A 15,606-nucleotide genomic window follows, 5' to 3' on the forward strand; every position below is an offset into this window, starting at 1 on the left:
CAACTATGCATGTGCTGTCAAACCAAAGTAGACACTGAATTATAAGAGAATATTTCAAGATTTTTTTTCTTAGGAGGCTGAGTTCTAACTGCATCTTGCATTTGTTTAGAAGGAATTTAAAGACAAATGTCTGAGGAAATTCTCTAGACTTCAGTAAGCTCATCCACTATATTATATAGGTTTGTGTGTATACAAGGGAGTTCAATACCAGGCCTTTGTATGTGGCAGGCTTTTATATGCACCACCAAATCAGTTCCGTAAACTCATACATCATGAGCCTTAACAATATGTTTAATAATTTCATCTTTATTGTAGTGTGTATGAACCATTATGAGGTTACCAAGGGTACTAATGTGAGTGTGTTTGATTTGAACCTCTAGGCCCTTTCAACCATGTGAAGGCCAGCCTGCTTGGCTCTACCTCTGATTCAAACATCAACAAGTATAGCACTATCAACAAGATCCCTCTGATTGCACTCAACTTCTCAGAGGGGACTGAGAAGAGGACTCATTCTCCACCAACCACTGAGAAACCCATCATAGCACCAACGGTGAAAGAGAGAACTCACAATGTCACAGAAAAAGTCACACAGGTGAGTCAATGTTTTATTTTATGTATATATATTGCATTAGTATGAGAGTGTGTCCCAGGTATCTCTCACCATCACAAGACATAGGGTTTCATTCTTAATTATCCTTGGTTCTGTATTTCAAAGCTGTAATTTACAATTGGCAGTATTTGTAGGTGTGAAGCTGACAAAATGATAATATCCTCATTACTGTACTAATAGTTCCTAATATACAAAAATTATTGGCTTGGTTACCTCAAAGGAAGTTTGTAGTTTTGATAGTGTGATACAGTTACACAGAGCGCATATTTTGTGAGTGAATTTGCTTTAGGTGATGGGTGAAAAAAGCAAGTGGAGATCCCATTTGATCCCATGTACAGTTGTCTGTAACAGATAAACAATGGGGAAATGAATAGAATACTCTTCCTTATTATCCTTCTTGTCAAGTATAATGACATGAATTTAAAAGATGAAGTAAAATAGTTCCTCTCAGTTAAGAAAATTCAGACTGCTATGAATACTATAAAAGTACAGACCAGTCAGAAGAAAGTGGGCCTTTAGGGAGAGTTTAAAGAGATAAAAGCTAAAACAAAACTTTGTTTCAGATGGAGAATGAGCAGAGGGACATATTTAGATTGGGTTTGCAGGTCTTTTTATGAGCACATTTGAGGTGTCGGAGTTGCTTCTGTTCACAGCAAAACAGTTTGGTTTCAAGCTATGCATATTTTAGGGTAACTGAGATAGCTAACGTGTAATTGCACTTTAAGATGCTGTCAATAGAAATCTGAATGATCAAAGTGATTGTGGCTGTGGAGCCTTTAAGTTAAAAAGGTTTCTGTTCAAGCTCTGTTTGAACCAGGTAACCATCGGTGTTCATTAAGTGACACCATGTGATACCAAATACATAATGATATATACATATATGATTTCTTTTTTAATTGAAAAAGTAGATATCAAAGTATTTTTTATCTTAATGAAAATGATAAATTGGCCTAAGATCAAGATATCTTCTTGCAGACAAAGATGGGATACTATGATGAAAAAAGTGGTGAGCTGTGTCAGTAGTTGTAAGCATCAATTGTTCAGTCTCAGACAGCAGGTCCAACACTTTCCGTCACCGGGTAAACAACGACTACTTTGTGAAAGAATTCCTTTTTTTTTTAACAAGTCTAGCAACACAGCTGGTGCCAACATGTCACACATTGTATGCCAATAGTCATCACAGTTTCAATTCTAAACTGACAAATACATTTGTCTAAACAGGCAAGATAAAAAAAACGCATTTTTCTTTTAACAGTTCTCGTAAAGATCTATTAAAAATTAACAATGAATAGCTAATGTGAAAATTGTCTGCAGGTCACAATGGTACAGAAAAACATTGCTGCTCATAGCTCCAGGGTCTGTTCGTAACAACCAAGCAGCAGCTCAGAAACCTTATATTTAAACTTCTTTCAACACAGCTTTCTCATTCATAAATGAAGACAAACCCTCATCATGATTAAATGCTCTCCCTCCCTGCTGACTTTAGTTTGGAGTTTGGGGCCGCTGCTGAGACATGAACACTGCATCTACTTCCTGACTGCTAGCATGGGGAAATCTATAATTCATATGTTGCAGATAAGGGAAATGTGCTGAGAAGAAGAGAAAGACCTGCTGCCCTCATCCTCACTCCCACACTGTTTTCTGACATAAAGACAGACCTATCTCTTTGTCTGCCATAGGTTATTAAGCCAAAAAAACAAGGGGGGCGGCTCGTCCTTACTGGGCATGCTGTATAATTCACAGTGCATTTATTTATATGAGGACATTAAATGTTAGTTTACCAATATGTTTTCTAAAGTACTGAATACAAATCAATAGTCAAATCAATTTCTCCACTTTATGATCTGTGTGATGCATTGTATACTTGCAAATGTAGTCAAGTCAGTGGCAGTCACATTATTTATGGTGCCAGCACGATCCACTTGAATGGTTGCCTTAACGTAACACGCTTTGACTGCAGAGGACATGTTGGGTGTCACAATTTAAGAGGAACGTACCCTCCCCGGAAGGCAAGTTACTACATTAAACTAGGCCATCTGTGCTGTGGAAAGGTGCAATTGTGTTTACAATTTGGATTCAAAAGAAAAAGAGGAGGTGTGAGTCCCTGACGTACAAAAGGGGGAGATCCTACAACAGCCAGAAGTTCAGTCCATTCGCCCTAATGGTGCTTTCAGTATGCCTCATAAGTGGAAAGTCAAAGTCAGGAAACATTTTGGTTGAGAAAAAAAAGGTAGACATTGTTTGAAAATTTTCAGATCCAGTTTTATTAAGGAGGTTCAACAACCTCTGAGTTGACTTGCCCTGAGTTTCCACCTTCGGTAGAGCTGATTTGGGTTACTTCAATCAAGTGTGTTGACTTGTGCACCACGACACTGGAATAAAGGAGGCCCACCTATTTTACTCTTGATAACGCAGTCATCAATATTGAACCTGGAAATCATTGTCATGCAGGTGCAGCTCTCGCTGATAAAACACAGATGTGAAAGCAGCTGAAAAGTGAATTTAAAAATATAATTAAATAACTAACATTACATTTATGCCAAATGTCATTTGTGTTGATTTGACTGCTCTGTGTGGTATAATTAAGAAGTCATTGGAATATTAAAAAAATTTTTTAAAAAGATTATTAAGTTGCAGCCGCAAAACTCTTCCCAATATAAGTGTAACTAAAGTAATTCAGCTACCTGATCTCCATGATCTTCAGCTGATTTATTATTTATTCAGACAGTCTCCACGAAATGTGCCTGATAAGGACTAAATGAACAAGGAACCTGCTTTATGAAACGGGCCCCTCATTTGAAAGAGTTTATCAGTCAGATGAACACAGAGATTTCACTACAGAATGAAGTCATGAATTTACTGACATATCAAAGTCAAAGTCAAAGTCAGTCAGTCAGCCTTTATTTTCCAGGTGGGTGAGAGCTGTGTGGAGTGCTGTGGAAACAGCATCACTGGTTGACCGGTTGGGCCGATATGCAAACTGGAAGGGGTCCAGAGAGGAAGGGAGGGCCGTCTTGATGTGTTTCATGACTAACCGTTCAAAGCACTTCATGATGATGGGTGTGATATGGTCAAACTGGAGCACATAATCAGCATCTGACCCTCTCTTGCCACCCTACAGGTCTTGTCGCTTGGAGCTGATGTGCTTCCAGAGTACAAACTCCAGACTCCACGCATTGACAAGTTCACCATCCTCCACTACAGCCCCTTCAAAGCCGTGTGGGACTGGCTGATCCTGCTGCTGGTCATCTACACGGCCATCCTCACTCCCTACTCTGCTGCTTTTCTTCTCAATGACCAAGAGGACCAGAAAAGGCGTGAATGTGGATACTCCTGCAGCCCCCTCAATGTAGTGGATTTAATAGTGGACATCATGTTCATCATTGACATCCTCATAAACTTCAGGACCACTTATGTAAACCTGAATGAGGAAGTGGTCAGCCATCCGGCTAAAATAGCAATCCATTACTTTAAAGGCTGGTTCCTTATAGACATGGTGGCAGCAATTCCCTTTGACCTTCTAATATTTGGCTCGGGATCAGATGAGGTATGTTATCTTTAATGCATACATTTCTTTACCTGAGCTTTGTTATCCCAGGGAGCTTTATTCCACATCTCCCCAGGCATGCTTTGCAGTGTTATCTCTTTCTACGCCCAGACTTATGCCCCTGGGCCACTACTTAAAGCCTGAATCTTTCTGTCTCGGCTCTGAAAGGATTACTTTAAATTGCATGTTTTTTTTCTGTTTTTCTTTCTTTCTTTCATTTTTTTTTTTTGAATGGTCCTCATTCTAGAATCCATTTACACGGATTAATGGCTTACCAAATGGCAATCAATGATGCATTTATGTGAGGAGCAGGCCAACAGGGCTGTGTGCACAGCTTACATGCAGATGTGAGATGGCCATTGGTAGGCTGCCTGCCAGGCCTGCTGGCTTGTTTGTTGGTAGGATATGTCCCCTAAGGCTCTGGATCCACTTCAGGGCTTTATCGTGCTTTGTAGGCACTCCATTACACCAGAAAAGCTCCTGATTATAAACCATAATCATCTTTTCCATCACTGCTGCTGAGTCAGTTTAGTGAATGACAACAAATCAAAAGGAAAATGGACATCTGTTTCCCCTCACAAGACACTAACAAACAAAACAGTCCTGGCAGATTTACATGGTAATTTGCAAGTAAAATACTTTCTCATTTGCCTCACTATGACGATTTGATCCCTTGACTTGGAAAATGAACTGAAGTGGAAAAGCCAGTCTTTTCTCTCCCTGACCTATAAATAGGTTGACATATACAGTGCTGACACAATGTCTATAAATAGCTTTCCAACTTAGTGTCTATAATTTTCTGACTGAACGCACATTCATTGCATCCTCATTCAAAAAATAAAAGCAACTGAGACAGTGGCAGATGGTTTTCACATGGCTCATTTAATTTAGCAGCTTAATAAGACGGTTTTAACCTACAAGCGCTAAAGTAAACCTTTTGATTAGTGCAGGAAATACATGTTAAATAGATTTCACTGTCTTGCTGTTTTCAACACAACGTAGTCCTGCCAAAAGATTGAAAACAACTGGCATCATGCAGTGTTATATGAATAGTAATTATTACAGAAATGAAAATACAAAAGCGGTTTCACTGGGAATATGGTGGGTAAGAAGTTGAGTGCTCTGTCCTAACTTGAACCCTTAAACCATGTTCCTATTAGAAGAACTGAAAAAGAGGGAGGAGGTGGTTGCAGCCATATTACATAATACTCTGTGCAAGTACTTTAATTGAACTTTTATTACTGCGGATATTAAAGTGCATCTTTTTCATTTTTCTTTGCAGTAAGATGAATTCTGTCTATTAGTAAAATCTCCTTACGTCATGATCAGCTGAGAAAAAAACCAATGTTTTTCACATTGAATTTAAACCAGATTATGCCCTAAAATTAAAGAACATAAGTCAAAAAAAGCAAAACCAGACTAGAAAGCTATTATATGGCGAAGTGGGTAATTTGAACACAGTTTCAAGTAATAAGATATGCATTGATTTAGTTTTTACATTTTTGAGACAGCAGTTTTGTTTAAGTATTTCAAGCAGCCATTGTTATATCAGTGTCAACACACAAGAAACTGAGTCAGATTTCGTAATTATCCAGCCTACCAGTAATTGTCCTTTTTCAGTCTTAAACCCTGTTAGAAACTGTTGTGGAGATGGTAGTTTACCCCCCTGAATTGACTGCAGTAATGACAAACTTATTAGGAAGGAGAATCTCTTTCATGTGTGGACATTAACTTCTCTTTCAAAGGTCATGGTAATTGCCAGGCCAATAAATGACCATGCTAAAGAGAGGGGCAGTTGGAGTTGTTAAAACATTTCTTGATGACAGAAAAGCACTTACACACCTCCCAGGGACCTATCAGGTGAGTGTTACCCGCAGTTCAGGGTTGAATAAATGAGGATTTATCTGTAGGCTGCCGTGTCTTCACTTCTGTGTTAATGTGCTTTTCAGTAAAGAACTGTGGGGGGTCACAGGCTCATTTCCTCAGTCTGTGAAGTGACTCTCTTGATTTATCACAGCTTTAGATTTGTTGGTAATAAAAAGAAAGCATCAGAGCAAATTGCTGCAATTGTGGTAGCAAATAAAACGTTTTTGAGGATATGTCTAACACTTTTCAGTCTTCTGTCACTGTTGAGCGTTACAATTGTGTTGACATTCAAACTGCTACTGACTAATACTGTGCATTTTGTTTAGACTACCACTCTGATCGGCCTGTTGAAGACGGCTAGGCTTCTGCGATTGGTTCGTGTAGCCAGGAAGCTGGACCGCTACTCTGAATATGGAGCTGCAGTTCTCATGTTGCTTATGTGTATCTTTGCCCTAATTGCTCACTGGTTAGCCTGTATATGGTACGCCATTGGCAACATGGAGAAGCCCTACTTGGATCACAAGATCGGCTGGTTAGATAACCTGGGCGTGTCCATAGGGAAGAGATACAACTACAGCGATCCTAGCTCTGGTCCCTCAATCAAGGACAAATATGTCACAGCACTTTACTTCACCTTCAGCAGTCTGACCAGTGTAGGCTTTGGAAATGTTTCTCCAAACACCAACTCAGAGAAGATCTTCTCCATATGTGTCATGTTAATTGGCTGTGAGTATATTATGGTCTATTTACATGTGGATTTTAATTAGCAACTGTTTTTTTTAAGTGATGCAAAACAGTTTATTTTAGATCCTATACAACTGATTGTGCATAGAGCAGCATTTTCCTACATTCATTAAAGTCAATAATGGGGGTTGCTGCAATAAACATGAAAGCCATCGGTAGCATATAACTCATCTTTTTTAATCACTATCTGTATTTCAGCCCTCATGTATGCCAGCATCTTTGGGAACGTCTCTGCCATCATCCAGAGGTTGTACTCGGGTACGGCCCGCTATCATGCTCAAATGTTGCGGGTCAAAGAGTTCATCCGCTTTCACCAGATTCCCAACCCGCTGAGGCAAAGGCTGGAGGAGTACTTCCAGCACTCATGGACCTACACTAACGGCATTGATATGAACACGGTAAATAACAGAAATCAACACACCCACATAAATACCAGTATAACTGGAAAGACTAACCAACACAATGCACTGAATGATCAAAGGAATTCTGTACATGCACGATTCTAAAAAGAGCTTTCTTCCTCTTATCTGCTTTTCATCTGGACTAACATCTCTTCATTGGAAAGAGCAGGAGGTACATATTTTTATTTATTAATCTGTGTACATTTGAGATGGTATAAGTGCAGCGGAATGAAGAAGAAATTTGATTTGTGTGAATTTGAATACAACTTCTATATATAATGTTTATATATACATTTTCTCTAGAGTAAGAATTTATGGTAATAAATGGTGGTCAAAAACATGTATAAATAATACTGCAGTCAGTGTCTTAAGATTTTACCTTATGAGATAACATTGATCTGCATGAAACAAATCTAGCACATAAATGTTGTGGCTTTAGTTGCAATTATCTAAACTTTCTCCTCACTGAATTTAAATGTGTCATCAGTTTAAAAAAAAAGCAAAGCACAAAGTCAAATCTGAGCATACTGTGTGCTGTGTGTTTAGCTCAAGGCTGGTTACATAAATCCTGGTGGCCGACATTTTCAAATACACCACAGTGCAGTCCAGTAGTAGTAGTGTGACTGCTTGTGAATGTGTGTGTTTTGTTAAATTCATTAGGAATTCTTATTTGTTTTACTACAAAAGACAATAGTTTGAATCAAAAATGATATCTCAGTATGTCCTACATTGCAAATAACTGTAAGTCAAGTTATGCTTGAAATAACTTCACAGTATGTTGACTAATTTGAATAAATCCCTGTTGAGTAGATCAAATCCTGTCATCTGAGATTCAGCTAATCTCTGTATATAGGAGTCGTAGTGGTCAATGCCACAAATTAGTTTAAGTAGGATTCTAACCAATAATTATGTCTAAAATATTACATCTTAAACCTTACAGATTATTATAGGTTTAAATGACAATAAAACCTAAAATTATCATCTTAATCCTTTGAGAAAACCAGTTCTCAGTATAGTTTATAATCATGTCAGTCATTAGCTAAGAAATGTGTTTTGTCAGCAGTCTTACATGTGATCTCTTTTCCTCTTTTATGATATACACAGCATGTGTGTTTTGATGTCCAGATCCCTGCTCTTGTCAAGTGTAGTTATAATTTTGCATCAGCAAAACAGTGCATCAGTTTTAATACCCCAGTATCCACAGGATAGCATAATAATTATTAAAAACATCTCTTTGAGAAGGTCAAACATTTAACTGAAAGACTCTCTCTGCATCACAGGTGTTAAAAGGTTTTCCTGAGTGCCTGCAGGCAGATATCTGCCTTCACCTCAACAACAATCTGCTGCAAAACTGCAAAGCTTTCCAAGGAGCCACCAAAGGCTGCTTGAGAGCCTTGGCCATGCGTTTTCAAAGCACTCATGCACCTCCTGGAGACACTCTGGTCCACAGTGGTGATGTGATCACTTCTCTCTACTTCCTGTCCCGCGGTTCTATTGAGATCTTAAAAGATGACATTGTGGTGGCAATCCTGGGTAAATATTATTCTTTGTTGTTTGTGTTACTGCACTTATTTATCCTGGGTTAAATGCCCAGTTAATCTGATGTATCGTTTCTGGGTGGCAGATGGTAAATTGATTAAGACTTTGATGTAAGTGTAAACCTCCATATTATTTAGAAGGTCTATCAGCTGATTGCATGTTAGCTTGGTTAAGGGCAATTTTGTCAATATATTAAGGTTTGTTTACCTTAGAAAATATAATATATATTACACTGACCCGATTCCATGTTAGAAAACACAGAATGTGCCTTTATATGGGTTTCCACTTTCCATTTTCTGTGAGGGTGTTGGTGTGTTTGTCTGACAGGTCTGCGACTCTGACATTTCTATTAAGTGGCACCATGAAAGGTTGTTTGGCAATTTCACAGAACACAGTGAAATAGCTGCCACTTTTCTGACAGCAGTGGGAAAATGAGTTAAAACTATAAGAGATTATTAAAAAAAAAAAAAAGCTGTGGCAGACACAACTGTCAGATCTACAATTGTATATTTCTTTAACAATATAATCTTATTAAAATAATGAGTATTCATCTTCTTCTTCTTCATGGGTGAACTGCTTCCAGGTGCTACAGGCCGAGCCTGGATTGAATTTGCCATTATTCATGAGATAAATGCTCTCCAAAGCTGCACCTGACAGAATGAGGTTTAAGCTTAGCAAAAGTTGCTGCATCACAGAAAATGCATGATTAACAAACACGCAGGAAAAGGTACTCATCTCATAGCTCCTCCCATTTGTTTTGGATATAAACATAATGCTGCATCAGCACCACTTTGTTCCACTTTGCTTGTGGAGTCTTGTAGCTCAGTCTGTTATCGCAAACCAAATGGCCCGGCCTCTAACATGGGAGTTGTCAGGCCTTTGTGTTGAAGCATTTTTCTTGTGTAATGGCTCCAACAAGGCTGGTCGTATTGTTCCGCAGGTGAGGAATTAGTCTCTTACACTAATGACTATCTAAACCCTGGTAGTGGGAGCTGCATGTAGGGGATAGCTACACCGCTCTGTGTGAGGCTTTCCTCTGTGGTAGAAAGGTGTCCGGTGCATGCTGTGAAAGGCACACAGGCAGCCAGCGTATCATATCTCTTTCTCCTGAACCCCTGCGTATAGTGTTGGCATTTAGTGAACCCCCACACCAACAAAGGGATTTTTCATGATGGCCTTTAAAGCAGACCTCCAGTCCTTTGCAAAATGAACCCATAGTTCTGCAAAAGAGGCACTTTTTATTGCCCAGTTTGGAGCCTGAGGTAGATTTTATGACTTTCTGGTAGTTTGCTGTAGAGCTGGCTTCATTACATTCTGCGACATATTTCCATTGAAATGCACAACAAGTAATGTGTGTCAGTCACAATCAGAACCTTCTTTTCCACCCTCACATCAAAGCTGCTTTGAGTTAGTAGTTATTCCTCAGCATAAATAATGCATCAAAGGCACAAAGACAATTGAGGCACGGGCCTTGGGAGAACATCTACAGAGAGTAGAAAGACTGTTTGATTTTCATTATGCAGAAAAAAACAAGTGCGCTGCCCCTTAGTGACGGCTTAAGAATGGTTAAATAAGTCACAGCAAATTCTTTTTTTATAAGACACATTACAGTTGGTATTTTTGCTAATTAACCTGTACGGAGGATGCATTTTGTGTCTATATGTCTTACAGGAAAAAATGATATATTTGGTGAAATGATCCATCTCTTTACCAAGCCGGGAAAGTCGAATGCTGATGTGCGAGCTTTGAGTTACTGTGACTTGAGCACCATTCAGAGAGAGGACCTGCTGGAAGTGTTAGACATGTACCCAGAGTTTGCTGACTGTTTCTTTGACAACTTGGAACTCACATTCAACCTCAGAGACGAGTCCACTAAGGTAGAATTTTTTTTTTAAATGTTTCAATCAGACAACATTTAAGCACTTTACATTAATTGACTGCCTTTAATTGATTAGCCCCCTAGTGAACAAGGATGTGACTCTGATGGTGAGGGCAATAGAAGCATCAAAAGAAGAATCTCTTTCACACCAGATCTTTCCAAAGGTCAGTAGAAAGCTGCACAGCCTTGTTCAGCATGCTGTGTGTTGCAGATCTTTTCTTTGTTTTTGTTCACTGAGTGTTGTTTACTGAGAGCATCTATTCTCTGTGGAATAGAGTGTAAGTCTTATTATTCCACTGACTCCTGTGGATTGCTGCTCCATAGGGGAAAACAAGGAAGTGGTTAAAGACATTCAAAGGGAGAGGGAGTCCAACTCGTGCCTAAAGAGATCTTCAGTAGTCCTGGGACCCTCCTCACTCAACGTCCCAGCCCTGGACTCAGATCTTATTGTCAGAGATAGCTTGGACAGAAGACCATCTTTTGAAGGTAATCATAGATCTTTTAATTGTAACTTTTTGGAGGTTTTACAAAGTGATTGGGTTGTTAGTGAGTGGCGTAAGGACACAATAAGGTTGATATAGGAGAATTTGAGACAAATCACCTACCTGAATTTCCCCTCAGGGATCAATAAAGTACCTTCCTACCTATCACCTAAAGTAGTTAAAAAAACAGTGGTCACTTTGGTCACCTTAAAAATTAAACCACTATGTTGTTTTACTGGTGTGGACATGCTTTAAAAACATGGAGTGGTGGGAAGACCGTAAGAGTCCTTGGTGTTGCAATAGCAACTCTTATTAGAAGGTGGGTTAAGATCCTTGAGCACAAATTAACTAATAATCAACAGCCGCAATCAACTTTACCAAGTATTGTGTGGTGCTCCCACTGAAATAAATGTTACTACTTAGTGCTGATATTAGTCTTCAGACCACAGTGCAGAGCTCATTAGAAATTAGTGAGAGACTGGGTTGAATCACAGCAGGATAGCTTAATGCAATACCATCCAGTTATTGTACACAAGTTATTAGCTTCACAAAGATTTTATTGCCTTGCTGGTGATGGGAAACAATGATTTGTGCCTAAATTGGTAGATTTCAGCTCTAGCCAATCAACTGATTTTTCTACACAGAGATGCAGCTGCAGGCACATGTCCAAGCTTTAATGTCATGCATTTATGATCATACATAATCGTCATATAATCTTTTACTATAGTGGTTGATCTGTAGCCTCCAAGGTGATCCAACACAGCTAATTCTAGATTTGGAGTGTGACTCAAAGATCTAACACACACCATAATAACACCTAATGTGGAAATCACAGTTTTTGCACACAACATAGCACATTCGTCCACAATGAACATTTAGGTGCGTGGAGAAGGGAAATTAGCTGCTATGTACGAATCTATAGTTAATCTACACGACTCATCGTGTTCTTACAAAGCCACCTGTGCAGACCCATGAGATAGTTTAATCAGAACATCTCTCTCACAACAAGGGGCTCAGCACATATCAGTGGACAGCAGGCTGTGTACTACCATGTGCCAAGCAGAGATAACCACAGGGTTAGTTTGCAACCGGAAAACACTGTGATAATAATTCTCCCAGTACAAAGGCTTGATAAATTACGAGAAAGAACCTACACACAGCTTTCTTGTAGAGATTAATTGCATTCTATTTTAGTGAGGTTTTTGTTTAGTGATGACGTTGTTGTGTCCCACATGTGCGGATGTAAAGCGTGCGTGTTGGTTTGGTCCTCCAGATCTGTGCTGTGATAAATGGGCCTGTAAGAAGCCTGCAGAATACCCGGATGAGTCAGCACAGTTCCAGGACCTCAGAGAGGATGATAATTCAGCCAGTGAAATCACGTATGGAGAGGTGGAACAACGCTTAGGTCAGCTTCAAGAGCACTTAAACAGGTAAGTATTTTTAGAGTCAGCATAAAGATGATTGATCTTCATTTTACTGTCATAAACTGTAAATTACTCCCATTTGTGACCTTTGCTGGTGTCACTGAGTGCTTGTTTTTCTGTTTTTTCACATAACCTAATGTTCAGATTGTCAGGGAAGAGTACAACATTTTATACATGGTTGTATTTCTACATTTACTTGAACTAGGTGGCACAGCTGTTGTGGGTACCTGACTGGAAATATGCACCCATATTGTGTGTTTTTATCTTGTGAAAATATTACCCTTCCCCCACCTCAACAACCTCATCAAATAAATGTACATGCTATTAAAGGCACCACAAATATTAGTGAAATTTAAAGTAGACATAAAGTATTTTATATAGTGTGATAAAACATTTTTATATTTTTATAAAAGCAATAAACCTGTCACTATAACATACCTCATTATATAAGGAAGCAATCAATCAATAAACAGCTTTTGTTAGTAATAAGAGTAATAAGTTATATATGATGCATTTAATGGCATCTGAATTTATTTGATCAGTCAAAAGTAGGGGACATTTTTAACATTTTAGGTAGACCTAGTGGCCCAGCCACTGAAACATTTATAAGTCTTGACTAAATGTATAACCCCTTGAAACGTGTTTGGTTAGAATACCTAATATTTCATACATTTTAATCATACAACTGAGATCTGACATCTGACATTACAGCACATTTCTAAACCCCAGTATATTTGTTTATTTTTCCTTGTGTGTTCTAAACACAAGGGTGATGGTGACTGATGAGTTATACACAAGACATTACAAAATCTATTTAAACATTGTAAATATTCAAGATATCTCATTTGATGGAAGCAATGTTAAAATTGTGATTATTTTTTCTTTACCCATCATTGCTTTTTTACTTAATTGTTATAATTACTTTCACTTAATGATAATGGAGTGCTTTGTTTTTTAAAGTTGTCACCTCCCACGGTGCTAAAAGTAAGCTACACAGAATGTGCATGAGTAGGTGGAGGAAGGCAAGTAGCTGGCAGAAGCTGTTGTCGGACTCAGAGTGGGAGGCTGGATCTAATGGAAGCAGGATATACCACCGCAGAGAGAAGACATTTTTACAAAAAGTCTTTAGAAAGTAGTCCTCAGAAAACCTCACAAATATATGATTTTACCACCATTTCAAAATTCACACGTTGTATTCCTGTTATTTCTTGTAATGGTGAGACACACACACATACACACACTGGCCACAGTTTCAGCAACACACCTGCAGCCAGCAGCCACCTGAAACAGACACACAAATGAACAGCGGGTGGTATTTTTAGCTAGAGTTATCACGGACAACAAGAGATGGCATCAGAGTGCCTGGAATACTGGACTAGCTCATTTTATTAAGCACAAATAAGACATTTTATCCACTGCACTCTACCTGACCTTGTTTTTTCCCTGATGCTGGCTGGCCGCAGGATGAGCAGTGCTTCTCTGTCAATTTGTGTGTTCATTGTGAAAGCATATGACACGCAAAGATGTTAGTGTAGCATTCTCTTCAACAGATTCAGCCAAAAAAAATGAAAAAAAATGATGGATACTTTATCCCTTATCATAACCAAGTGAACCAAAAGCATAAAAGATTGATGATGTCCTGGTGTAATAAATGGTGTATGGGTAATTAAATGGTTATTCAGCACTGCTGTATTTTGCCTAATGCCCTAAATATAGAGCTTGGATGATATCTAGTCATAATTAGATTGACGAAGCATGTATGATACCGTCATTTCCACAATAAATGCTGAACTCACACCTCCCACACAAAGCTCATTAGCACTCCTGGCAAAGAGCAGCGTCTTCCATCTACTACTCTGGCACAGCGTGTCTCCACACCTGCCACACCACTGAGGAGGAGCCGAAGCTCCATCTAGTGCTCAGTGAAGAACAACTGAGTGCGCTTTCAGTTATTATCACGCTCTGCCAGGAGCCAGGAGTTTGTCAGAAATTAAGCATTCATCTCTTCTTGTTCTTTCTGAGGCTGGAGTCTCAGCTGATGTCAGATATTCAGACCATTCTGCAGCTGCTGCAGAGACAGCCGACTCTGGGACCTCCTGCCTACAGCACTGTGACTGCCAGTCCAGACTATCACAAGCCTGCTGTGAAGGTTCAGCCAGCTGCTCTGACTGCAAGCCATTTTTTCAGCCATACAGGAACTCAAGTAAGGATGGCATCATTTTATTTTTGCTTTTTGTTTGGAGGGTTTGCTAAATATAATTTGACAACAGTCCAACCAAAAAATCTGGAACCCCCTTAGTAAATTCTGGTATTGTTTGTTTGAGACACTTTTTCTCAGAAGTTTTCAGAGATTTCTGAAAAAAGAAAACTGATTTAAAAAGGATACAGATTCTGTACAAATAAACACTCTAATTGTGTAACTCTTCTTCTCAGGGCCCCAACCATAAACTGGAGAGCACCATTCAAGATTCCAAAGACTCTCTGTCCACCTTGGCCAGTGTCAATGCACCTATGGAGGACAGCCTTACAGCGTTTCTTGAACAGAGACACACAGAGCCACAGCAACAACAACAACAGATCACAGGGCATCAACAGACAGCACTGATCCTTCTTCCAAATGAAACCTCTTCTGCCATCTCCTCTTCCTCCACCTCTTCCTCCCCATCAGTTTCTGACTCCAACCTTAACACAGGAGTCCACAGACCTGTCTCAGATCCACACTTTCCAAGGCCATAAACCTTTCAGCGGCACAGTATTCTAATATCGGGGTTGTAATGCTGTAATTACTAAGTAGCAGTTTTTTGTAATCAGCATGCTGGCACAGACATTTTAATTTGCAGTGGCTTGGTAATAGAAATAAGATGTTCTTTCATTGTGCATGTTGATAAAACACTGTTTTTTGCAGGCAGGGAAATACAGTAAGGCACCATTACCTGCACAGAGTTACATAACAATTAACGTTCATTTTTACTATACATATTTACACACAGATGCTGATAAAAATCAGGATGAACCTATTCAACCCAGTGGAGGACAGCACTAAGTAACTAAAGTCTCCTTTTTCTTCAGGGGTGCTGTTAAAGGGCTCCACTTGGTTGTGATAGAAATAGCAAC

The 15,606-nt window shown here is 39.1% G+C and overlaps 1 protein-coding gene across 1 annotated transcript in view; it reads left to right on the top strand.

Annotated features, from left to right (window-relative positions):
• The window catches only part of kcnh7 (potassium voltage-gated channel subfamily H member 7), a 29,319-nt gene extending 14,091 nt beyond the window's left edge, over nucleotides 1-15,228 (top strand). Inside the window, exons 5-16 of the mRNA XM_028433640.1 lie at nucleotides 381-592; nucleotides 3,732-4,157; nucleotides 6,350-6,749; nucleotides 6,966-7,165; nucleotides 7,338-7,340; nucleotides 8,449-8,701; nucleotides 10,379-10,584; nucleotides 10,663-10,750; nucleotides 10,911-11,072; nucleotides 12,342-12,498; nucleotides 14,515-14,695; nucleotides 14,926-15,228. Coding sequence (XP_028289441.1) covers nucleotides 381-592; nucleotides 3,732-4,157; nucleotides 6,350-6,749; nucleotides 6,966-7,165; nucleotides 7,338-7,340; nucleotides 8,449-8,701; nucleotides 10,379-10,584; nucleotides 10,663-10,750; nucleotides 10,911-11,072; nucleotides 12,342-12,498; nucleotides 14,515-14,695; nucleotides 14,926-15,228 — 2,591 coding nt within the window. The remainder of the gene's footprint in view (nucleotides 1-380; nucleotides 593-3,731; nucleotides 4,158-6,349; nucleotides 6,750-6,965; nucleotides 7,166-7,337; nucleotides 7,341-8,448; nucleotides 8,702-10,378; nucleotides 10,585-10,662; nucleotides 10,751-10,910; nucleotides 11,073-12,341; nucleotides 12,499-14,514; nucleotides 14,696-14,925) is intronic.
• The last annotated feature ends 378 nt before the right edge of the window (nucleotides 15,229-15,606 follow it).

Source organism: Parambassis ranga, chromosome 21 (genome assembly GCF_900634625.1).
Source record: "Parambassis ranga chromosome 21, fParRan2.1, whole genome shotgun sequence".
NCBI classification, from domain to species: domain Eukaryota; kingdom Metazoa; phylum Chordata; class Actinopteri; family Ambassidae; genus Parambassis; species Parambassis ranga.